This window comes from Heterodontus francisci, chromosome 16 (assembly GCF_036365525.1).
Source record: "Heterodontus francisci isolate sHetFra1 chromosome 16, sHetFra1.hap1, whole genome shotgun sequence".
Lineage (NCBI taxonomy): Eukaryota > Metazoa > Chordata > Chondrichthyes > Heterodontiformes > Heterodontidae > Heterodontus > Heterodontus francisci.
In genome coordinates, this window is record NC_090386.1 from 81,178,825 (window position 1) to 81,203,437 (window position 24,613).

At 41.5% G+C, this 24,613-nt stretch overlaps 1 protein-coding gene across 1 annotated transcript in view; it reads right to left on the reverse strand.

The window, feature by feature from the left end:
- Positions 1-889: 889 nt before the first annotated feature.
- Positions 890-24,613, reverse strand: part of LOC137378231 (calcium-responsive transactivator-like) — a 68,277-nt gene continuing 44,553 nt past the window's right edge. Inside the window, exons 7-10 of the mRNA XM_068048454.1 lie at positions 22,486-22,587; positions 19,737-19,829; positions 13,609-13,728; positions 890-1,026 (exon numbers count right to left, since the gene is read on the reverse strand). Coding sequence (XP_067904555.1) covers positions 890-1,026; positions 13,609-13,728; positions 19,737-19,829; positions 22,486-22,587 — 452 coding nt within the window. The remainder of the gene's footprint in view (positions 1,027-13,608; positions 13,729-19,736; positions 19,830-22,485; positions 22,588-24,613) is intronic.

The window sequence follows — 24,613 nt, forward strand, 5'->3', positions numbered from 1 at the left end:
ACTATGTAAGTTCTTACTGATCTGTTTACCTATCCTCATAAAATCTAGAGACTTTTGAAACCCAAGTGACCAAATCACCACATCTAGATATATTTCAGCTTCCTATGTATTTGGTTTAAAATTGTTGGTGAGCTGCACCATTAATTTTTGCCCTTTCCCTAGGGTTCTTAATTCAAAAGCACATAAAGCATCCATGGTTTTTTTACACAATTCAGAATTCCAGCATTAATTACTGTTGTGTGTATGTCGAAATGAAGAAAATCGGAAGTCTCCTGGTTTAAACAAAACATCAACAAGAAACTTGCAACATTACACCAAAGGAAACAGCCAACATTTTTTTTTTTAAAGTACTGCATTAAAGATACCACATTTTATATACTAGAAATGAACATGAAGTTGACAATTGGAATGATCATAGGAATCCGATTTTATAATTTAAAGGAGCAACCACTGGACAGTAATCCCTATTATTTCCCACCTCCCCCCCCCACCAGGATTTTTTTTAAATAATCAAAACTAGTATTAATTGGATCCTAGAGCACGAAACTCATGAAACCATTAAGAAATGAAGCACCAAGTAAACCTATTTTTATGAACAATTTATTTTTCTGGTTTTGAAAACAGCCAAAAATATTTGAGGAGACAGTCTCTTGGGAGGGTGGGGGTGGGGTAGGGGTGTACTGGTGGAACTCGAATAGTTTGCTTTGCCTTAAAAAAAAAAGAAAGGCTTGCATTTATATAGCACTTTCACAACCACCGGGCACCTCAAAGTGCTTTACAGTCAATGAAGTACTTTTGAAGTGTAGTTACTGTTGTAATGTAGGAAATGACAAAATGATTTAAAGAAAACATATCATAAACTGTACAATGAAGTATTTCACAGGATTGTCTATCTTGCCTGTTCATATCCATAAGGCCTCTGTTGCTGAGCTGAGGGCCCTGGCTGAGCAGTCCTGTAACTTCCATATTGCTGTCCCTGTCCCTGTTGGTAACCTGGATACTGAGAAGTGGCTCCCTGGGTTGGACCTGGAATTTTACAACATGTTTTTAATAAGACAGATGGCTCCACATGATCTATATTCTTTTTAAATCAGACATGGCAGGAAACAGTAGAATTACATTTTTGAAGAAACATACACATGTTGATTGCCAAAAAAAAATTTCCCCTGCAATATATCAAATTAATATTCAAGTATGTTCATATTTGGGTTTTACTTGTGCATGGCATGTTTACAACATATCCACAAGAAACTGTGGTAACTCATGTGAGATACTGCATGAGATACCATATAAAAGTCTCTGATGGCTCTGAAGGGCAACACTCCATGTGGTGTGGCACTGAGCCGTGCAGACCAAGAAGGTTCCAGGTTCATTGAGAAAGCTAATCTCAGCCATTGCAGCAATAATTATAATGGCAGAACCAGGGTGCTACTATTGGTCTCAGCATTGTCAAGCTGAGGAAAAAAGGTGAGAACAAGCTCAGCCTTGGCTTTAATGGTCCTTTTGATTTCTTAACAGATAAACACTTGAATTAAGGTACTGAAAGGTCACTGCTTGTTAATACATGCAGTACTACTCTCAACCCAGGGGTTAGCAGATAAAAATGTGTTTAGCAGTGAAGTTCAACATTCCATTGTGCACTAACAGTACTAGATTTCATTTTGGGTGGAGTTTATCTCTGAAAATATTTGTTACATGGTTCAACCATTTTTTCAGTGGTAATTCGAAAAATTGAAAGGGCCTGGAAAGTACAATTTATACAGCAAACTATTGCGAATCACCAAGCTACAGCATATTTTAGGTTACGTTTTTAACTCATCTTTAAAACCTTATCAATACATGCCTGAATCCCCTGGAGTTATTAGACAGTTGAATCATTCTTGTTAGAGATCTTAGACTTTGAGACTATGTTCCATGCTTTACGCGTTATGTCTATGAAAGTACTTCAGACCAATTGTGAAGTTTGGACAGGGCATCCTAGTGAGGTTAAATGTCATTAGAGTTTGGATTAAAATAAAAATCAATATTTTCTTACACAAATATTGATATTTCTACATCAGACTCTCATTCTGATGCATACTAATCTGAATATACCCACCAATCTGAAGCTTCAAGGTAGATTTATATACACTCTACTTATCATGCTGGAGAATCTTTGGTCAGAGGCGTCAATTTTCAATTGCAGCATTTGGCTTTGTGCTGGGTTATAATGTTATAAATTCAAGGGGTTTTTTTTTTTTTAAGAACAATCAATGCTCACTATGCCCATGAAAAATTTACTTTATGATGAATTTCTAGAATCAAGACACTTATCCATGGAAAATCAGTTTTATTGTTACCAACTTCTGGCCCAGGGCCACTGTATTTTGGAAGCCTGTATCTTTTCTATGTCAAGCCAAAAGCCCTTTCCCATACAATTATCAATCGTTCAGTCTCCTCTCATCTTCATTATAGATCCAATTTTCATCAAGGGATGAATCTTGATTGATAGCACATGATTTGATGATAGATGCAAGCATCTAGTTGTGCGCTTCATATGACAGTTCATGTTGTGGCCCTTGATCCCGCCCACATGTTACTGCTATACCTTCCTTTGGTTGCATCTCAGTATTAACCACAAGAGATATAGATGAGGAAGGCAATCAAACCATCCTAGGTCATCCATCTAGGACAAATCTACAATCTCATCATAGCATCCAACTGCTACAACTGTTTTAGCCTCCACAGCAATTGCCTTGAGAACATCACCTTTTATGCTGTTAAATAATTCAGATGTATAAATGAACAGAAAGTCTTTTATACAGCCATTGTATAACTAAAAAAAAATTATTCAGCGCAACCTTTTTCAAATGTTTAAAATTATAGCTTTGAACAAGATTTTGTAGCAGTTTGAATCAAAAATCAATGTCATTGTAGGGACCATTTTGAAAAGAAGAAAATGAATTATGCAAGTTCATCATTGGTCATTTTAAAAAGAAAATTTTCTTCACATTTATTTATCTTCCCCCTTTTTAGTTTTCCCATTTAGACATTCACAGAATTACAGAAATTACAACATAGAAACAGGCCATTTAGTCCAGCGAGTCTGTTGTTTATTCTCCACATGAACTGTAGTCCTAATCCCATGTTCCTTCCCTCTTCCCATATCCCTTTATCCATGTTTTGTTCAACAGCTATCTAACTTGACCTGTGCTTCAATCACTAGTTCTGGGAGTGCATTTCACAGGTTTCTGTCCTAAATCTCTCATATTTCCATCTCCTTGTTCTAGACCTCCTAATCATTGGAAACAGTTTGTTTTCATCTACTCTGTCCCATCCCTTCATAATTTTAAACCAGAAATAACTTTGTAATCTCTTTTATTCTAATAAAAAGAGCCCCAACTTTAAGTCTTTTTCCTATTTGCACTTCTGAATACCAAACAGCATCCTAGTGAATCTGCACTGTACCTCAACACTCTCCCATAGTGTGAAGTCCAAATCTGCACACAGTACTACAACTGTGATCTTGCTAAGGTTTTATAGAGATTTGCCATTACAACTCAACTTTTATACTCCTCACCTCTTGCCATAAAACTTGAAGTGCTGCTGTTCATGTCTTATGAACCCGAACCGCCAAATAGCTCTGCTCTTCCACATCATTCAGCTTTCCCCCACTCAAAATGTACAATTATTCAACCAAAATCTACCACCTCACATTTACTGACATTTCCATCTGCCACTTCCTTTCGCCCATTTCACCATCTTATAAAGTCCCCGCAAAGTTTCCTTTGGTCCTCAGAACTATTTTCTTTTTAAAATCATGCTTATTTGGCAAATTTGGACACCACTCTCCTTAGCCCTCTATCCACATTACTCATGTGCAGAGTAAGCAGAAGCAGTCCCAGAACAGAACCTTTTATGAGATTGCTACCCCTTCCAACTACTCGGAGAAACTGCCTCTACTCCTAGGGCATAATCTTAACTTAATTCACCTGGTGGGAAACTGGTGCAGTAAGATCAGCCACCTGTTTTAAACACTGCCTGATTTACTTTTCATTGACTACTGATCAGATTGACTCAGTTTTCCTCCTGGTTGGTTAGGTTCAAATCATCCTCCTACCCTCTGTTTGTTCCATCTAAACAGTTTTTAAAATTGAGTTTGCTACTCTTCCCCCCAGTCCCATACTATTAATCTTCTCGAACAGTTCCCTGTCCAGTATCTTGTCAAAGGCTTTCTGAAAGTCCATGTGCACCACATCCAATAAATTTCTAGAGCAAGTTAGATCATATATTGCTAAAAATAATCACATTTATTGTGTGAAAACCCCTGTATGCTAATTTAGATTTGAATTACAGCCAAAAGCAAATTTATCACCTTTTTGTTAAATTTAGCAAAGCAGAAACTCTTGGTAACAAACAATTGGTATCAACCAACTATCATGGTAGAGCTGCATATTTTAAAGATATAGTTCTTCATTTTTATAACAGTCAAATTTTTTACTGCGAACCTGTTTTATTGAAATGGTTTAAAACAAGCATTTACCATTAAGAAATACAACAGGATTCTATTTGTGTCACACTGGGGCCCAGTGTTTTGTTGTTGACACTGGTTATTTTATTTTTAGAAAGACCAAAAAACAGCTGGTTATTGGGAAATTCCTGAAAGTAACATTCCTTCAGTCCTTTCCTCAAATTGCTTTTCAGTAAGTTGCCCAACAAAAACTTCAGAAATTTCTAGGAACTTTAAAAAACTATGAGCCATATCTGGCAGTTATATTAATTGCAACATGTAGGGGGAAAAATGAAAGTAGAAACTTATACGAGGCTCATTTCCTGACTCCCCAAAGCCTCTCCAGCATCTACAAGACACAAGTTAGGAATGTGATGGAATACCATCCACTTGCCTGTATAACTGCAGCTGCAACAACGTTCAAGAAGCTAAGGTATATGATCAGCTATAATCTTACTGAATGGTGGAGCAGGTTCAAGCAGCCGAATGGACTATTCCTGCTCCTATTTATGTTATGCAAATCCAGCCCAACCGAATGCACTGAAAACCTCCCCTGTCAGTTGGTTTAAAGGTCCTGTGCAAATTGAGTTCTTAATGGGCTTGGGCCCACAGAACAAAACTCTCCCTAGTCTGGCACTGATTGGCAATCTCATTCAGAAGCTGATATGGGAAAAATCACTGACTTAATAGGAGTTGTTGTTCTGAGGCTGTGGCTGCATCATGTTATTGAGGCAAAGAGCCGTTTTCTAGAGCTTCATGTTAACACCGAGCAGTGAAAAAGGAAAGTGCTTCATTTCCCAGATCTCAGGCATCAATCAGCCCAAATATTTGAAGAAAGAAACCGGTTTTAGTTATGTTTAACTTCTAGTGCTTCTTCAATATTCCGTTGTAATCCAGAATAAAGATCAATATATTGGAGGCCACTTTCAATTCTGTTAATTGGAGATCCAGCAGCTGAATTTCTGAGGCAAACACTCTAACCTTTAGAGAAGTGAGATAGACATAAAGTGTACCCCGATCAAAATTATAGCATTTGCACATTTTGTTTATTTCATAATGATGATTTTAATTCCTGAATTCTAACTTAATCTAAACAAATGTTGAGATTACTGACTAAGTAAGCCTCATTCTCTTCTACATACTATACACTGCACTGACTCAGTGACTGCTTCTCTCAGTTTCTGCTATTGTAAAGGACAATTAGGGATGGGCAATAAAAGCTGGCCTTGCCTGCAACACCCGAATCCCATGAACAAATTTTTAGAAAGTAACGACAGTTTGAAGTTCAACAGCTATTGCAGTGTTATCCAATATGTTTGCCACTAGCCACATGTGAGTAATCGGGAATCAGATGTGGCTAATTACAATTCTGATTATTTAAAAAAGTGAGTGATAGACACCATCATTGGGCATGTGATCTCAATACTCATTCGTACAGCAAATGCAAGTGTACTTTGACCTTTTTAATGTTTGTTGGTAAAACGGTAAGACAAAAATCATAGTGTATGAGTGATTTTGATCAGTGAGTAATTCACTTCCTTGTTTACTGAATGGCGGTAGATGTTTACAAATTAAATATGCATGAAGTACATTTACCTGTATTATGTAAGTGCACGAAGGGTGTTTTCTGCTAAAATGAGTGCATGTGGCCAAAGTGGTGTTGCCTATGAGTAGTCGGCAATTTTTTTTTTGAACTATACTAGTCTATTTTCAACTTTTGAAGTTGCTATTTATTTCCTATCAGGTTATAAGTAATTCAATTGGATTAGGTGGTAGGGACATGGTTTAGAGAAATCACAATTTCTAATTTACTTCTCATATCAAACCAGCTTTCACAAAATTCCCACCCAGTGAATCCACACCAAAGATGCTTTGATTTTAAGTTTGAAAACATTCATCTACAATTCCATTAGTGTGGATCTTTTGTTAAAAGAAATCCACACACTCCACATCCGAAACCTTAACCAGGCTTCTCTCTTTAGGTGCTGATGTACCAAGTGTATTTCCAACATTTCTTTGGTTTTATTTCAGATTTCCAACATAATTTTTTTTATCATTTACAATGCATCAGTTGTACAATTACAAACAGGAAACTCTTTTTACTTGGGGGATAGGAAGAGAATAGCAGGTAGCATCCAGATAACTTTCCTCACGGACTATTCCAGCCTCTAATTAGCAACCTTTTGCATACCAAGGTCATTCAGTAGTCAAGTTGTCCCCTTCACCGTCAGGTCAGACTACCCTGAAGGTGCTGGGGATGAAAGGCCTACTACCCGACCCAAACCCAACGATGTGTCGGGTTCGGGTCAGGTCGGGTTGCACTTCCGGGTCTGGCATTCGGGCTTGGGTCGGGCCGGATCGGGCACGCTCTATCACAGGTAAGTGGCTCCACAGAAAATTTAACTTTTGTACCAGAAAGGTGGTTTTATTACAGTTATTTTAAGCTTGTGCAGATCAGCAACAAAGTGAAAAACGGAAGGTAAGTTAATTGATGGTCGGGTCAGGCGTGGGAAAAAAATGGAAGGGCTCGGGATGGGCCAAGTCGGGCTTAGGTCGGATGTGGTTCTGTCGGACTCGGGTCGGGTTTTTTTTTGGCAGACCTGAGCAGGCCTTTACTGGGGATATGATTCGGATGGGCTGGGTCATGCAGCAAAACCTGGAAGGAGAGAGCAGCCATGGTGAACCATAAACTGAGCATGTGGGAGCAGCGTTCTCTCTCCATTGCGGGTAAGAACCTGGTCATCAGGTGCAAGGTGCTCACATTATTACTGCACAAGGTGCAGTTCTGGCCCATACCCCAGTCCTGTGCCGTGGCGATCACCTGAGCCATCATCCACTTTATCCGGAGGGACACGATGTTCAAACCTCTAGATAAAGGGGGAAGAAAATGTACCCAACATCACTCTCATCCTGAAGGCCACCTTTGTGTGCAGCTGCATCAAGCTGTGCATACAGCCCCAGTACGCAAACACCAAGTGTCACTACATGCTGAGGTTCTATCTGTTCCCAGCGTTGCGAAGGATGGGTCTGGCCACAGTGCCGCGGAACGCTCCATCCTGTTGGACCGTGCCTTACCACCTATTCTTCTTGGAAACGTTTGTGCAGAAAACCACCTTTGACCACCAATCCATCACGCAGTGGTCTGCACGGAATGTCCTCAAGGCCCTATGGGAAAAAGAGATGGTGGATCCTGTCGGATGGTTCCCTGAGCAGACTGCCAAAGTCATTTGGCAGAATGCCTCATCAACAGAACTTTCAAACAACCACAAAGACGTAGCTTGGCTGGTGGTGAGAAGGGCCCTCCTCGTCAGATTGTTCCTGCACGCCCGGGATCTCACCGCCTCCACACGCTGCCCTCGAGGTAGCTGTGGTGAAGAGACAGTTGCCCACCTCCTTCTGGAATGTGCCTTTGCAAAGCAGGTGTGACAAGAGATGCAGTGGTTTTTGTCAAGGTTCATCCCGAGCAGCTCGGTAACTCAGGAGTCTGTGCTCTACAGTCTGTTCCCAGGGACGCACACCGAGATAAACATCAACTGCTGCTGGAGGACCATCAACTCGGTGAAAGACAGTCTTTGGTGTGCCTGAAACTTGCTGGTGTTCCAGTGCAAAGAGTTGTCCACGACCGAGTGTTGCAGACTGGCACATTCCAAGGTCCAGGACTACGTGCTGACTGATGCACTAAAGCTTGGAGCAGCCGCCGCAAAGGCTCAATGTGGAAAGGCCACTGTGTAAGGTCCTCCCGCCATAGTGTACCGCGGGGCTGGACCCATGGAAAACCCCTCGGGCTGTATACAGCAAAATGTTTTTACTATGTCATGCCAATGTGCATTGCACTTAAAATGGAATGGCAAGAATTGTCAGGCACTTCATGTTTTTCTGTATCGAAGAAATCTGATCTGTGTTGTACTATCCGGAAAGTGAAATCTGAACTGTTCTGAATTGTTTTGTAATGTATTTTTGCAAATTTTTATGAATGAAGTATATCTTTGAGAAAAAAAAGTCAGAAACATAAGCCTGCCTTAAAAGCTGACTTCAATTTTAAAACAACATAAAATTCCCATTCAAACCTCTACTGAATTTTCAGCTGCTTTTTCACATTCTGAAATGAATTGGTTTTGAAATAACCTCTGAAAATAGGGTTGCTACCAATCAGGGTTTGAACCAGATAGTCCAGTTTTCAAGTGCATATCCATAAATTTATCTCTTCTTCATCTACAGTTAAAAGGTTTTCCACGGATTTTCATGATCAGTAAAGCAAACAATAATGTCTTGAACTATGATCACACTGCCTTGCCTTGTCTCCTATCTGGACTTGGTTAAAAGTGACAATCGTATTTTGAAATTGTCTGTCACTAATGACTCTAATAAGCAGATGCTCAAGACCTTTTACAAGCTCTGGTTGAAAACAGTCACTATACCATCAATAATAGTAGTGTTGATCTGCTCAATGGCAGATCTTCTGCTTATTTCTCCAAGCCTCATGGTCCTACGCTTTCCTCTTCAGTTGCTCATAAGAGCGTCCAATGAGAAAAGTGCAATAATGACTCGGAGAAAAATTACATGAGGTGGTTTCCTGTTGCCTTCCTCCTGTGCTTTAAGGGAAACACAAGTCCTCTTCCCGAAGGATCCTCCACCTGTAAGCAGCCCTTGTCCCTCAAGGTTCTAGCTCTTCCACCATCACCACCGACAATTTGTTGATTCCGCCATTGGGCATGGCGTGTAACCCTGACCAAGGGGACCCTTACCTGGGCCTGGGCCTGGGCCAACTCACAAAAGAGCAGGGACGACCACCCACTCAGGTTTCAAATGACCCTGCTACCCTACACCAATACCAGGAAACCAATCATTTTAAACTTCCCAAAAATGTCTTAAAATAATCATAAATTAAATCAGAAGTGAAAAACATCAAAGGCCTATAGGGAAAAAGCAGGGAAGCAGAATTAGTTGGATAGCTCTATCAAAGAGCCAACACAGGTATGATGGGACGAATGGCCTCCTGTGCAGGATCATTCTATTCTTCCAAATTATATTCATATACAAGTTACAGAGCACCAAAAAAGTTTAAAAAGAAGAAATTCATTGGCAAGCTGAACAGATTAATGCAGATTTCAAGTTCATTTCCTTCCCAACAACAAAGTTGAAATTTTATTCTTGCCAATGTTCACTTCTTTGTGGCTGTTTGCCTTACTGACAATCAAACTGGGTACTACAGAGTTCAAAAGATCCAAGGAGATAGAGCCACATTCAGAGAGGCTTTATGGAACACTTGGTGAAATAGGAGAAGAACATTACTAGTGTAGGTATCACATACAATTTAGAAAGAAAGATGTGAAGTTATATCATGCTTTTCACGACCTCAAGTCGTCCCAAAACACTTTACAGCCAATGAAGTACTTCAGACGTGTAGTCACTGTTGTAATGCAAGAAATGCGGCAGACAATTTGCACACAGCAAGCTCCCACAAACAGCAATGTGATAATGACCAGATAATGTTTTTTTGTGCTGTTGCTTGAGGGATAGATATTGGCCAGGGCACCAGGGATAACTCCTCTGCTCGTCTCCGAAATCATGCCATGGGATCTTTTATATTCTCCTGAGAAGGCAGACAGGGCCTCGGTTTAACATGTCGTCCAAAAGACAGCACCTCTGATAGCACCACACTGGAGAGTCAACCTAGATTTTTTGATCTCAATTCCTGGGCCAGGATTTTATCCTGGCAATGGGGCTCTCAACATCTGGAAAAAGCGACACCAAGAACCCCGCGTCGCCTCTTCTGTGGAAGGCCCACTAAATCTAGTGCCAATTAGGAACTTAAGTGGACAGCAGTGGGCCTTCTACAGGATCAAGGGTCCTGGCGACAGAAATCCCACCAATCAGAGGCTGGCAGCTCTTTCACAGAGTAGCGCCACCACAGAGGCAGTGGCTGCTGCCAGTGGAACACCTGCCCGAGGCCCAGGAGCGTAACTGGTACAAGCCACAGGTAGGTCAGGACGGGAGTGGTCACGCAGGGAAGTGGGGTTGTAGGGGGGTGGATAGCAAGGGCAGGTGTTGGCTCTCAGCGGGTCGCCCTTTTCCTGATGCCCCTCATTCAGACACTGTGCCTTTTAACGAGGGACCCCACCCCCCCAACCCTGCAGCCGGAAAGCAGCCTTCACGGTTTTCATGCCATGCTTCCCATGCGGCGACAAGGCCACCCGCCATACAGCTAATTGCGGCAGCAGGATGAGGTGCTTAACTGGGCATTTGAACCCACAACTTGCTGACACAGAGGCAAAGGTGCTAATAACTGAGCCACAGCTGATCCTATTAATTTAGTGGCTTTGGTGCATCCAAATAAATCCCTCCCACCACCCCTGCAAAGAAAAAAAACTTGAGGTGCCTAATCTCATAATTTTGAGCAGGGATTGACACTTCTATTTCTGCACGATAGTACAACAACAACAACTACTACTACTACTTATATTTATATAGTGCCTTTAGCATAATAAAATGTGCCAAGGCACTTCACAGAGGCATTATAAAAGAAAATATGACACTGAGCCTCTTAAGGAGATATTAGAATAAACGCAAAATACTGCAGATGCTGGAAATCTGAAATAAAAACAGGGAATGCTGGAAATACTTAGCAGGTCTGGCAGTATCTGTGGAGGGAGAAACAGAGTTAACGTTTCAGGTCAGTGACCCTTCATCAAGGTTTTTCATCATTTCTTGTTTTTTTTTTAAGGAGAGATTAGGGCAGATGACCAAAAGCTTGGCCAAAATGGCATGTTTCAACAAGTCTCTTAAAGGAGGAAAGCAAGGTCGAGAGGCAGTGAAGTTTACAGAGGGAATGCCAGTGCTTGGGTCCTAAGCAACTAAAGGCTCAGCCACCAACGTGGAGCAATTAAAAGCAGGGATGCTCACGAGGCCAGAATTAGCGGAGTGCAGATATCTCGAAGGGTAGTAGGTCTGGAGGAGATCGGTAGGGGCGAGGCCATGGAGTGATCTGTAAACAAGGATGAGAATTTTAAAATCAAGGCACGTTTAACTGGGAGCCAGTGTTGGTCAGCGAGCAGAGGGGTGATGGCTGAATGGCATTTGGTGCGAGTTAGAACATGGGCAGCAGAGTTTCGGATGACCTCAAGTTTAGGGAGAGTAGAATGTGGGAGCCCAGTCAGGAATGCAATAGCATAGTCAGTCTAGGAGTAACAAAAGCATAGACGTGATTTTCAGCAGCAGAAGAGCTGGGGCAGGGACAGAGTCGGGTGATGTTACGAAAGTGCAAATAAGCAGTCTTACTGACGGCACGGATATGTAGTTGAAAGCTCATCTCAGGGTCAAATATACTACAGAGGTTGTGAACAGTCTGGATTAGCCTCAGACGGTTGCCAGGGAGAAGGATAGAATTGGAGTCAAGGAAGCGGAATTTGTGGTGGGAACCGAAGAGAAGACAAAGGCTTCAGTCTTCCCAAAATTGGAGGAAATGTCTACCCATCCAGTACTGAATGTCAGATAAGCAGTCTGACAATTTAGAGACAGTGGAGGGGTCGAGAGCGGTGGTGTTGAGGTAGAACTGGGTGTGATCAGCATACATGTGGAAACTTGGATGATGTCACTGAGGGACAGCATGTAGATGAGAATTAGGAGGAGTCCAAGGATAAATCCTTGGAGGATACCAGAGGTTACGGTGCGGGAATGGGAAGCGAAGCCATTGATGGTGATTCTATGGCTACAGTTAGATAGGTTAAATGAGGGCAGGCAAGTGCAGTCCCACCCAGCTGTATGATGGTAGTGAGGCATTGGAGGAGGATGGTGAGATCAACTGTGTCAAAGGCTGTAGACCGGTCAAGAGGGATGAAAAAGGGATAATTTACTGTTGCACAGTCACATAGGATGTCATTTGAAACTTTGATAAGAGCTGTTTGGCAGTGTGGCAGGGCAGAAACCTGATTGGAGGGATTCAAAGATGGATTTCTGAAAAAGATGGGCACAAATTTGGGAGGCGACCACAAGTTCAAAGACTTTAGAGAGGAAAGGAAGGTTGGAGATGGTGTGGCAGCTTGCAAGGCCGGAGGGGTCAAGGATTGTTTTTTTGAGGAAAGGGGTGATGATGGCAGATTTGAAGGAGAGAAGAACAGAACCTGACTAGAGAGAGAACTGTTAACAATGGCAGCTAACATGGGGACCAGGAGGGGAAGTTGGCTGATCAACAGTTTAGTGGGAATAGGGTTGAGAGAGCAGGAGGTGGGTGTCATGGACAAGATGAGCTCAGAGAGGGCATGACAAGAGCTAAAAGAGAAACTAGGAAAGGAAACAAGTTCATGGCTAAGGAAGGGGGGAGCCTTAGAGGAAAATTGGCCCAGTGGGCTAGGGGAAGGGAGGGATGTGATATAGGCACTGATCAGATGGTCTCAATCTTGGTCACAAAGAAATCCATGAGCTCCTTGCACTTGTTAGAAGCGAAGATGGAGGAGACAGGGAAGAGGGGTTTAAGAAGATGTCTTGCAGTAGAGAAAATAAATCAGGGGTTACCTTTGCATTCCAGGATGATTCTGGAATAGTGAGACGTTTTCGCAGATCTGGGCTGGACCCGATAGAGCTTTATGTGGTCCAGCCAGATCTGGCGGTGAAGGATAAACCAGTTGTCCACCATATCTGTTCAAGTCTGCATCCCTCCGACTTAGGGAGCAGAGACGAGGGCCATACCAGGAGGCACACTCAGCGTGAAACAGAGTAATGGCCTTAATTATACTGCCATTTCGATATTAATGTAAGCAAGTTCAGAAGCGCACAGACATGAAAGTTACAATATAACCCATGAATCAGGTACACTAAAGCACAAGATATATATGTGTTGAGACATGCTTAGATGTTGCTAAGCTCAGATGAGATACTGCCAGCAGTACAATTCAGGTCCACCAGCTGCTTGTTGCAATCTGCAATGTCAGACCAATAAATTGCAGCCTTAAAATGCCTAGTTATCGGATCAATCCAGTCTGGTAATTGCTGAATGGATCTGAACATCTGCCTATTTTACTTGTTTTGAAAATTATGGCATGACGAAAGGTCAGCTAGCACATCATGCACTAACTACAAATTAAGTGTTCATGATTCACAGTTAGCATTCTTCTCCCACTTACCGTATCCTTGTTGCTGTCCTGGGAAGCTCTGCTGGGTGGGGTATTGCTGCTGGGAATAAGTTTGCTGCTGTGTTGGTCCCTGCTGGTAAGCAGTCTGCTGTTGGGTATACTGGGAATTTCCTGAAGATAAATGATGAAACTGGCTGTCAGGCATATTGTCCTTACTACCAAAAAAACTACTACATGGCCCTTCAAATTCTCCAACAATTAAAGGCGTTCTCTGCAGCTAAGCCCAAAGAAATTCTGTGGTACAACACTGTAGATATTGCAGCTACCAATTGCCAGTGACCTTGCTGGAAAGTGTACATTTGTGCATGTCAATTAAAGACAGCATCAGGCTCAGCTATGGAATGGGATCACTTTCAGTTTTCATTGACATGTATGACACAGGCAAGCTGTGCAGAGATGTTTAACAGCACATCATAACCCACCCTCAAAGCAGCAATCACTACTGCACCAGTATGAATTTTTCCCAGATCTAAGGCCCGATTTGAATTCCATGCAAATGAATGCGTTTTGAGTGACTTAAAATCTCGTCTTTGGTAAGTATTGGCATTAAGTTATGGGCAATCATTGGAACTCTGACCAGTAAACACTCAAATGCATTTCACCTTAGTAGTTGGCAGGCACAAAACACCTTCATCCCATTAGTCTGGGCTGGCTTCAATCCAATCCAGTTCCAGATTAAGGTCCAAAAAGTGAAAGAGTAATGTTCCAATCCCACTTAATTATCCAGTCTCTATCCCTCCTCCCTCCCACCATCACCCCACCCCCAAAATCCTGACTTCTCACTCAGTTCAGTTGCTGCACACTATAACATGGCTCACTACAGTTGTCTTTATTTTATTATAGTCTAGCTGGATGCATACAATGTCTGGCAAGACCGGGTCATCATTTCAGCAAATTAAGAAAATGTTCAAAATGAAGCAGTCAAAAAAACTGTTTTTCCCTTTCCACCAACCCTCCCCACAATTGACTTTAGCTCCTGCCCTAAACTCTGTATCCTTGACAATGATTCCGTCCTCTCTCTGACTCAGGTCAACGCAGACAGTTCACAACTTTGGCATCCTGTTTGACCCTAAGTGGGGTTTTCCACTCAATACCATCTCAATTACAAAGATCCACTTTCATAACAACTGTCCAACTCTACCCAGGCCTTAACCCATTCCCCACCGAAACCCTTATCCATGCCTTTGACACTTTCAGAATCAACTATTCTAATGGTCTCCTGGCTGGTTTCCCCATTCATCATCCTCCATAAACTTCACTTCATCCAAACCTATGCTGCCATATCCTAGCCTTCACCAGCCCTTGTTGTTTAACTCCCCTCCCAGAGCGTAAAGTGGGAGTTTGGTGCATGAGGGAGGAGCTCCTTTCTTTCTTCTACCTTTTTTCAGCCTCCAGTAGCTGCCTCTCTCTTCGGTGCAGGGGAAGAAGTTGATTGGTGAGTAACTGGTAAGTTATTTTACTTCTCATTGTAATAAAAAAATTTTAAAGTTACTTTATGGCAGGTCAGGTTGACCAAGTGGAATGTATGTCCTGTGGTATGTGGTAAGTCATGGATGCACCACGTGTCCTAGACGAACACATCTGCAGGAAGTGTCACCAGCTGCAGAAGATTGAGCTCCGGGTTTCGGAACTCGAGCAGCAGCTGGAGTCACTGTTGTGCATCTGCGAGGCAGAGGACTACATGGGTAGCACGTTTAGGGTAGGTGGTCACACTGCAGGTTAGGATTATGCAGGAAGAGAATGAATGGGTGACCGCCAGGCATTCTAAGAGAACCAGGCAGGTAGTGAAGGAGTCCCCTAAGTCTATCTTGCTTGCTAATCGGTTTTCCATTTTGGATACTGGCGAGAGCAATGGCTCCTTGGGAGAGTGCAGCCACAGCAAAGTCTGTGGCACCATGGGTGGCTCAGCTACACAGGAAGGGAGGAAGAAAAGTGGAAGAGCAATAGTAATAGGGGATTCAATAGTCAGGATATCAGACAGGCATTTCCACGTCAGGAAACGCGACTCCAGGTTGGTGTGTTGCCTCCCTGGTGCCAGGGTCAAGGATGTCACGGAGCGGCTGCAGGACATTCTTCTGGGGGAGGGTGGACAACCAGAAGTTGCAGTCCACACTGGTACCAGTGACATAGGTAGGAAGAGGGATGAGGTCCTGAAAGCAGATTTTAGGGAGTTAGGAAGGAAATTAAAAGGCAGGACCTCCAAAGCCGTAATCTCAGGATTACTCCCAGTGCCACCTGCTAGTGAGCTTAGCAATAGGAGGATTGATTGGCTACACATTAACAGGACCGGAGCTAATCTCCTCGCAGGGAGATTTGTTGGTGCTCCTGGGAAGGGTTTAAATTAGCTTGTCAGGGAAATGGGAACCTGAGGGGGTAGCTCAAATTGCAAGTAAGTAAAGCTGGTAACAAGACGTAGAAAAGTAGCAAATGACATTAGAAGGCAGGTGAAACAAAGGCGAGCATCAACTAGGCTTAGAATGTAGAATAATGTCAAGAAGACAAGGTTAAGGACACTCTACCTGAATGCATGCAGCATTCGCAACAAGGTAATGATTTAAAGACCCAAATAGAGGTAAATGGGTATGATCTAATTGCCATAACGGAAACGTGGCTACAGGGTGACCAAGACTGGGAACTGAATATTCAAGGATATTCGACATTTAGGAAGGACAGGCAAAAAGGAAAAGGAGGTGATGTTGTGCTGATAATAAGGGGTGGGTTCAGTACATTAGTAAGGGAGGATCTCAGATCGGAAGAACAAAATGTGGAATCTGCTTGGGTGGAGCTAAGAAACATCAAGGGGCAGCAAACATTGGTACGAGTTGTTTATAGGCCACCTAACAGTAGGAATAGTGTGGGGCATGGTAGTAATCAGGAGATTAGAGAAGCATATGGCATGGGTAATACAGTAATCACGGGTGAATTCAATCTGCATATAGGCTGGGTAAAGCTAATGAGCAGTAATGCTGTGGAGGAGGAGTTTCTGGAGTGTGTTAGGGATGGTTTTCTAGAGCAGTATGTTGAGGAATCGACTAGAGAACAGGCTATTTTAGATCTAGTTTTATGTAATGAGAAAGGGCTAATTAATAATCTTGTTGTAAAAGAACCTTTAGAGATGAGTGACCATGATATGATAGAATTTTACATTATGTTTGAAAGTGAGATAGGTCAATCTGAAGCCAGGGTGTTAAATTTGAACAAAGGAAATTATGATGGTATGACAGTACATAGGCAACGGATAGTCTTTAAAGAAATATTACATAGTTTACAGCAACTATACATTCCTTCAAGGCATAAAAAAACCCAAAAGTAAAGGCAGTCATTGGGAAAACAAAGGAAGTTAAGGATTGTATAACATTAAAAGAAAAGGCCTATAAAGTTTCCAGAAATAGTAGTAAACCTGAGGACTGGGAGGATTTTAGAATACAGCAAAGGAGGATGAAGAAACTGATAAAGAAAGAGGGAATAGAATATGAATGTAAGTTAGCAAAAAATATAAAAACGGACTGTAAAAACTTCTACAGGTATGTAAAAAGGAAACATTTGGCTAAGACAAATGTGGGTCCATTACAGACGGAGTCAGGAGAATTTATAATGGGGTATAGAGAAATGGCAGAGAAGCTAAATGATTATTTTGTGTCTGTCTTCACTGAGGAAGATACAAGAAATCTCCCAGAATTAGAGATCCAAGGGATTAGGGGGAATGAGGAATTGAAGGAAATTAGTATTTGTAAGAAAGTTGCATTGGAGAAATTAATGGGGCTAAAGGCTGATAAATCCCCAGGACCTGATATTCTACATCCCAGAGTGTTGAAAGAGGTAGCTGTGGAGATAGTGGATGCATTGGTGATCATCTTCCAAAATTCTATAGATTCTGGAGCGGTTCCTGCGATTGAAAGGTCGCAAATGCCACCCCACTATTTAAGAAGGGAAGGAGAGAGAAAACAGGGAATTACAGACCTGTTAGCCTTACATCAGTCGTTGGGAAAATGCTAGAATCGATTCTAAAGGATGTGATAAATGGACACTTGGATAATAATGATCTGATTGGGCAAAGCCAACATGGATTTATGAATGGGAGATCATGTTTGAGAAACCTGTTGGAGCTTTTTGAGGATGTTACCAACAGAATTGATAAAGGGGAGTCGGTGGACGTGGTATACTTGGACTTTCAGAAGGCTTTTGATAAAGTCCCCCACAGGAGGTTGGTTAGCAAAATTAAAACACATGGGACAGGAGGTAATATACTGGCATGGATTAAGGATTGGTTAACAGGCGGAAAGCAGAGAGTAGGAAATAACATGTCATTCTCCTGTTGGCAGGCTGTGACTATTGGGGTACCACAGGGATCAGTGCTTGGGCCCCAGCTGTTCACAATATATATCAATGATTTGGATGTGGGTACCAAATGTAATATTTCCAAGTTCGCGGATGACACAAAACTGAGTGGGAATGTGTGTTGTGAGGAAGATGCAAAGCAGCTTTAAGAGGATTTGGACAGACTTAGTGAATGGGCAAGAATGTGGCAGATGGAATATAATGTGGAAAAATATGAGGTTATCCACTTTGGTAGCAGGAATAGATGTGTAGAGTATTTCTTAAATGGTCAGAGATTAGAAAGTACAAATGTACAAAGGGACCTGGGTGTCCTTGTCAATAAGCCACTGAAAGCTAACATGCAGGTGCAGCAAGCAATTAGGAAGGCTAATGGTATGTTAGCCTTTATTGCAAGAGGAGTTGAGTACAGGAGTAATGAGAGGTGATCTCATTGAAACCTACAAAATACTTAAAGGGATAGACAGGGTAGATGCAGGTAAGATGTTTCCCCTTGTTGGGGAGTCTAGAACCAGGGGACACAATTTCAAAATAAGGGGGAAGCCACTTAGGACAGAGATGCGGAGAAATTTCTTTACTCAGAGGGTTGTGAATCTTTGGAATTCTCTACCCCAGAGGGCTGTGGAAGCTCAGTCATCGAGTATATTTAAAGCAGAGATTGACAGATTTCTAAATACAAATGACATAAGGGGATATGAGGATAGTGTGGGAAAAAGGCATTGAAGTGGATGATCAGCCATGATCATATTGAATGGTGGGGCAGGCTCGATGGGCTGAATGGCCTACTCCTGCTCCTATGTTCCTCAAACTCTCCATTCATGTGACTCTGACCTCATACATTCCCACAATACCTTCAGCCATCTAGGCCCCATGATTTGGAAACCATTGCCTAAAACGTTCTGTCTCTCCCCTCCTGAAAACCCACCTCTTTGACTAAGCTTTAGGTCACACTCCTAATATCTTCTTTGATTTTATCCTTTTTTTGGGGGGGGGGTGCAATAAATGCCAGTCTTGTCAGCAATGCCGACATCCAGAGAATAAATTTTAAAAAAGATGAAAGCTGTGGTTGTTCTACCATCCAAAAAACCCACATAAAAATCAGTATTCAATGTCACTCAAGAAAGATGTAAATAAAGAAGGCTATTTGGCACATCAAAGCACATCCATCAGGAACCAACAGTCCCATCACAGCATCTAATTTAACAGGATGTGAATCTGGTGCTAGTGGGCAAAATAAAGCAACATTTCCTCTCATCTTTCACCTGTGGTGAACCCCTTGTCACTGTGCTCTGAAGATTAGGACATCAGGAATCTTGGCATGAGGGAAAAATCATAAGTACAAATCAGTATCTCGCTACTTAATACCTGCATGGTGCATTTTACTGATCTTCTCCCGACCAACAACCACCCATTTATACTAATCCTACACTAATCCCATATTCCCTACCACATCCCCACCATTCTCCCACCACCTACTTACACTAGGGGAAATTTACAATGGCCAATTTACCTATCAACCTGCAAGTCTTTGGCTGTGGGAGGAAACCAGAGCACCCGGCAGAAACCCACACAATCACAGGGAGAATTTGCAAACTCCGCACAGGCAGTACCCAGAACCGAATCCGGGTCGCTGGAGCTGCGAGGCTGCGGTGCTAACCACTGTGCCACCCCTGAAATTGATATATTAAATCTAGTATTAGAGTTGTGGGTTTACATCTGTACAGCAGATATAGTGGATCACCCTTTGTTTTATCTGCACAATCAGATACATTAATTTTCATTACCTCCTTCATAGTAATGCTGTGAGGATTCCTCAAACGACCGCTCGTAACCTTGTTCTGCATATGATGATTGCTGATATGCATACTCACTGTGACCTAAAGCACATATTGCAAGAAAAAAAAATGAAATGGATTACTTTATACTGTTGAACAGTGCTACATTTAATGAAAATCATTTAAAGAAGTCTTTGAGCAAAGGAGCTTTCTAAATCACCTTTCTAAAATCGGCTCATGACAAAATAGAATAAAGCTACCCAAAAAATCACATTGAAATCATCTCAAGACCTTTTTGCTCATAACATACTTGCATGCAAACGTTGATTATAGAGTTTATTATCTGATGTTTAGAAATTACTCATATACAGAAATCTCACAAATCATGTAAAATGCTGACCATACATCCCACAATCAAGTCAGAAGTACTCCTCTCTGAACAGAAATAAATAATCCCATTAAATAGTATATATTTAATTTAGGAAAATAAAATTCAAACCATCGCTCCTTTTGATATATATTAATGACCCAGACTTGGATATACAGGACACAATTTCAAAGTTTGTAAATGGCACAAAACTGAAATGTAGTCATCAGACAGGAAGATAGTGACAGACTTCAGGAGGACAAAAACAAACTGATGAAATGGGCATTAATAATAATAAAAGCAAAATACTGTAGATGCTGGAAATCTGAAATAAAAACAAGAAATGCTGGAAATACTCAGCAGGTCTGGCAGCTTCTGTGCAGAGAGAAGCAGAGTTAATGTTTCAGGTCAATGACTCTTCTTCAGAACTGACAAATATTAGAAATGTAAAAGATTTTAAGCAAGTAAAGTAGGGGTGGGGCAAGAGATAACAAAGGTGAAGATGTTGATAGAACAGGGTCACAGAGAATAACTGACCAGAAGGTCATGGAACAAAGGCGAACAGTATGTTAATTGTGTGCTGAAAGACAAAGCGTTAGTACAGAGAGGGTGTGAATGACTGTAAAGCACAGAGCACTCCAAGCACAAACATAAAAAAACACATTTAAAAAACCAAAACAGTGGATAAGCACAGTGGAAACAAACTAAACAAACTGAAAAACCTAAAATAAAATAACCAAATAAAAAAGGAAAAAGAAAAAAAGAATAACTAAGTATAAAAAGGGGGACCCGTCATGCTCTGAAATTATTGAACTCAATGTTCAGTCCGGCAGGCTGTAGTGTGCCTAATCGGTAAATGAGGTGCTGTTCCTTGAGTTTGGGCAGGAGTACGGCAGATGAAATTTAACACAGAAGTGTGAAGTGACTCATTTTGCTAGGAAGAATGAGGAGAGGCAATATAAACTAAATGTTATAATTTTAAGGGAGGTGCAGAACAGTGAGCTGGGGGTGTATGCACATAAATCTTTGTAGGTGGCAGAGAAGTTGAGAAGGCTGTTCAAAAGGCATACAGGATCTCTGGCTTTACAAATAAAGACACAGAGGACAAAAGCAAGGAGTTATGCTAAACATTTATAAAACACTGCTTAGGGTCCAGCTGGAGTATTGGGGACAATTTTGGGCACCACACTTTTGGAAGGATGTCAAGGCATGACAGTGGGGGTACAGGAGATTTACTAGAATGGTAACGGGCATGATTAAGTTACAAAGAGAGACTAGAGAAATTGGGTTGCTCTCCCTAAAGCAGAGAAGATTAAGCAAGGATTCGATAGAGGTGTTCAAAATCATGAAGAGTTTTGATAGAGTAAATAAAGGGAAACATCGTTCCCAGTGGTAATAAGGTGGGTAACCAGATGGGACAGATTTCAAGTAATTGGCTAAAGAACCAGAGGTAGCATGAGGGAATAAAAATACACAGTGAGATGTTATGATCTGGAATGCAGTGCCTCAAGGGATGGTGGAAGCAGCTTTAATGATCACTTTCAAAAGGAAAGTGAATACTTGGAAAAGAAAAATTTGAAGGGCTATAGGGAAAGCTGAGAAAGACTAATTGGATAGCTCTTTCAAAGAGCCAGCACAGGCCCAGTGGACTGAATGGCCTCCTTCTTCGTTATATCATTCTATGATTAAGAAGGAATGTTGGAAGTCATTGGATATCATTCCACATGTCACATCTAAGATATCATCAAACTGAACCCATCCCAGAAGTGGCCTCAGTTGCACAGTTGGTACCATGCAGTCAACACTGAGAGCGATACATTGTTATTTCTCTATGGTCTTATTGTCAGCACCTTGAGAGTGCTATAAAAGTAGTTTCAAATAGCAGGTTTTTTTGCCATTTGAATTTATTAGCCGATTATGTGCAGGAAACGATGGCTTTCAGGAAGACAGCCTCTAGAAAAGAACTAGGCTTGAGGACAGAGTGCAGCAATTTTGCCATTCGGCAAAAAATACTTGTGTGGCACATGCCACAATATTCAAATCTTGAATTTGAAAGCAAAGGGGATCTCTTTTGTTCTGCATGCAAGATTAATGAAAAAAAAAACTTTACAAAATACTGGGAAAGTTTGTTACTGTAGTAAAAAAAAATCTCTAAATTGTGGACACTTAAAATATTTTTATCTTCACAATATTGACAGCACACAATTACAATGCAACCCAAGATCAGAAAAAAATAAAAATATCTCAGACTTTTAGTACTTTGCGTTCTCCCTGCACTCCAGTTAGTAGATTGCAGAGGAGCTGATTTATTGGAAACCAAATACCTTTATCCAGTTAGATAAATATTTCACATTACAAATATGACTAGCAGTCTAAGGGAAAAAGAAGTACCATCAGGGTAATATTGTTGATTAATGGAATCTGTGGGTCCTTGGCCATGTCCATATTGCTCACCGTAGTAATCTTCCTGTCCGATGTATTGCTGAGAAGAACCTACAACAAGGGAAGAAACAGTAGCCAGAGTGTCAACTTTTGTTAAATTTTTTAAAAAGTCATCTTCTCAACTTAGACAATTTATTCAGCTTTGTTTACTGCAAAAAAAATCATGCATAATAAAGTTAATGGAATATTCTCCTCTTAAAAGAATGAAAAATACTCTTAAATATTTCTTCAAATATTGGATTAGCATTTGGCAACTGACTAAATGTTGGGTTATTATTGGGAAATTGACGCCAGAAGAGCATATAGTTGCGTTAGCAATATCCACTGAAGTAATGGACAAGCAGCAGCCAAAACAAAATCAAATGGATTGTCTACAGCACAGCTTGTAACAGTGTTAGATTTCACAGTCACAGCCAGTCCTGATAACTTGAGGCACAGGTTTTGAGAAAATAATTGAGTGAAATACAATGAAAGTAAGATTTGTATAAATTTAATATCTATACTGTCACATTCCTGTGTCAGAGCTCGTCACATATGTTGCCTTTAACTACAGTTGAGTTCAGTTGGGGCCTCAACATCAACAACAACTTATATTTATATAGCACCTTCAACGTAATAAAACGTTCGAAGGCACTTCACACAAGCATTATCAAGCAAAATTTACACCAAGCCACATAAAGAGATATTCAGACAAGTAAACAAAAGCTTGGTCAAAACGGTATGTTTCAACAAGTCTCTTAAAGGTGGGAAGTGAGGTAGCGAGGCGGTGAGGTTTAGGGAGGGAATTCCAGAGCTTAGGCAACTGAAGACCAACAATGGTGGAGGGACTAAAATCGGGGATACTCAAAAGGCCAGAATTAGATGAGCGATGCTATCTCAGAGGGTTGTAGGGCTGGAGGAGATTACAGAGACAGGGACGGGCGAGGCCATGGAGGGATTTGAAAACAAAGATGAGAATTTTAAAATCAAGACGTTGCTTGACTGGGAGCCAGTGTAGCTCAGGGGTGATAGGGGAACTGGACTTGGTGCAAGTTAAGACACAGGCAGCAGAGTTTTGGATGATCTCAAGTTTACGGAGGTTTTAATGTGGGAGATCAGCCAGGATTGCATTGGAATCGTGAGGTCTAGAGTAACAAATGCATGAATGAGGGTTTCAGCAGCTGATGAGCTGAGATAGGAGTGAAGTTGGGCAATGTTACAGTTCTGGAAATAGGAAGTCTTAGCGATGGTGCGAATATGACGTCAGAAGCCCATGTCAGGGTCAAATATGATGCCAAGGTTGCGAACAGACTGGCTTAAATCACAGACTGTTGCCAGGGAGAGCGATATAGTCAATAGCTAGGGAATGGAGTTTGGAGCGGGGACCAAAAACAATGGCTTCAGTCTTCCCAAAATGTAATTGGAGGAAATTTCTGCTAATCTAGTACTGGATGTCAGGTAAGCAGTCTGATAATTTACCAACAGTGGATGAGTTGGGAGAGCTGTTGGTGAGGTAGAGCTGGGTGTCTTCAGTGTACCTGTGAAAACTGTGTTTTCAGATGATGTCGCCAAAGGGCAGCATGTATATGAAAAATAGGAGGGGGCCATGGACAGATCCTTGGGGAGCACCAGAGATAATGGTGTAGGAACAAGAAGAGAATCCATTGAAAGTGTTATGAATGCTGGACTTTGTAACATGATTATGTTTTTAAAAATTGTTATTTTTGCAAGTTTAAGAGGTAGTCCAGAAGGTCAGGTGACCTCACATCCACTCTGCGAAAGGACAAGACAGAAGTCATGGTTACCAGGAAAACAGAGAACATAGTCAAAGACTTTTTTTTGTTGAAAAAACAGAGACTGCAGGGGTAACACCCCTCCCAGACTTTCCGGTCATAATATAAGGAGTCAGTGGTTCTGAAGATGCAAATGTACCAAGCAGCTGTTAACACCTGGGACCAACGGAAAGCCTATGTGGCTCTGTGAAACCAGACTTCTGGACTTTGCATATTGGAACAGGACAATAAGCTATTGACTTTTGAGTCCAGATCAATTTAACAGATTTTCTGAAGGCAGACAGGCTGTAAGAGAGGAAACCAAC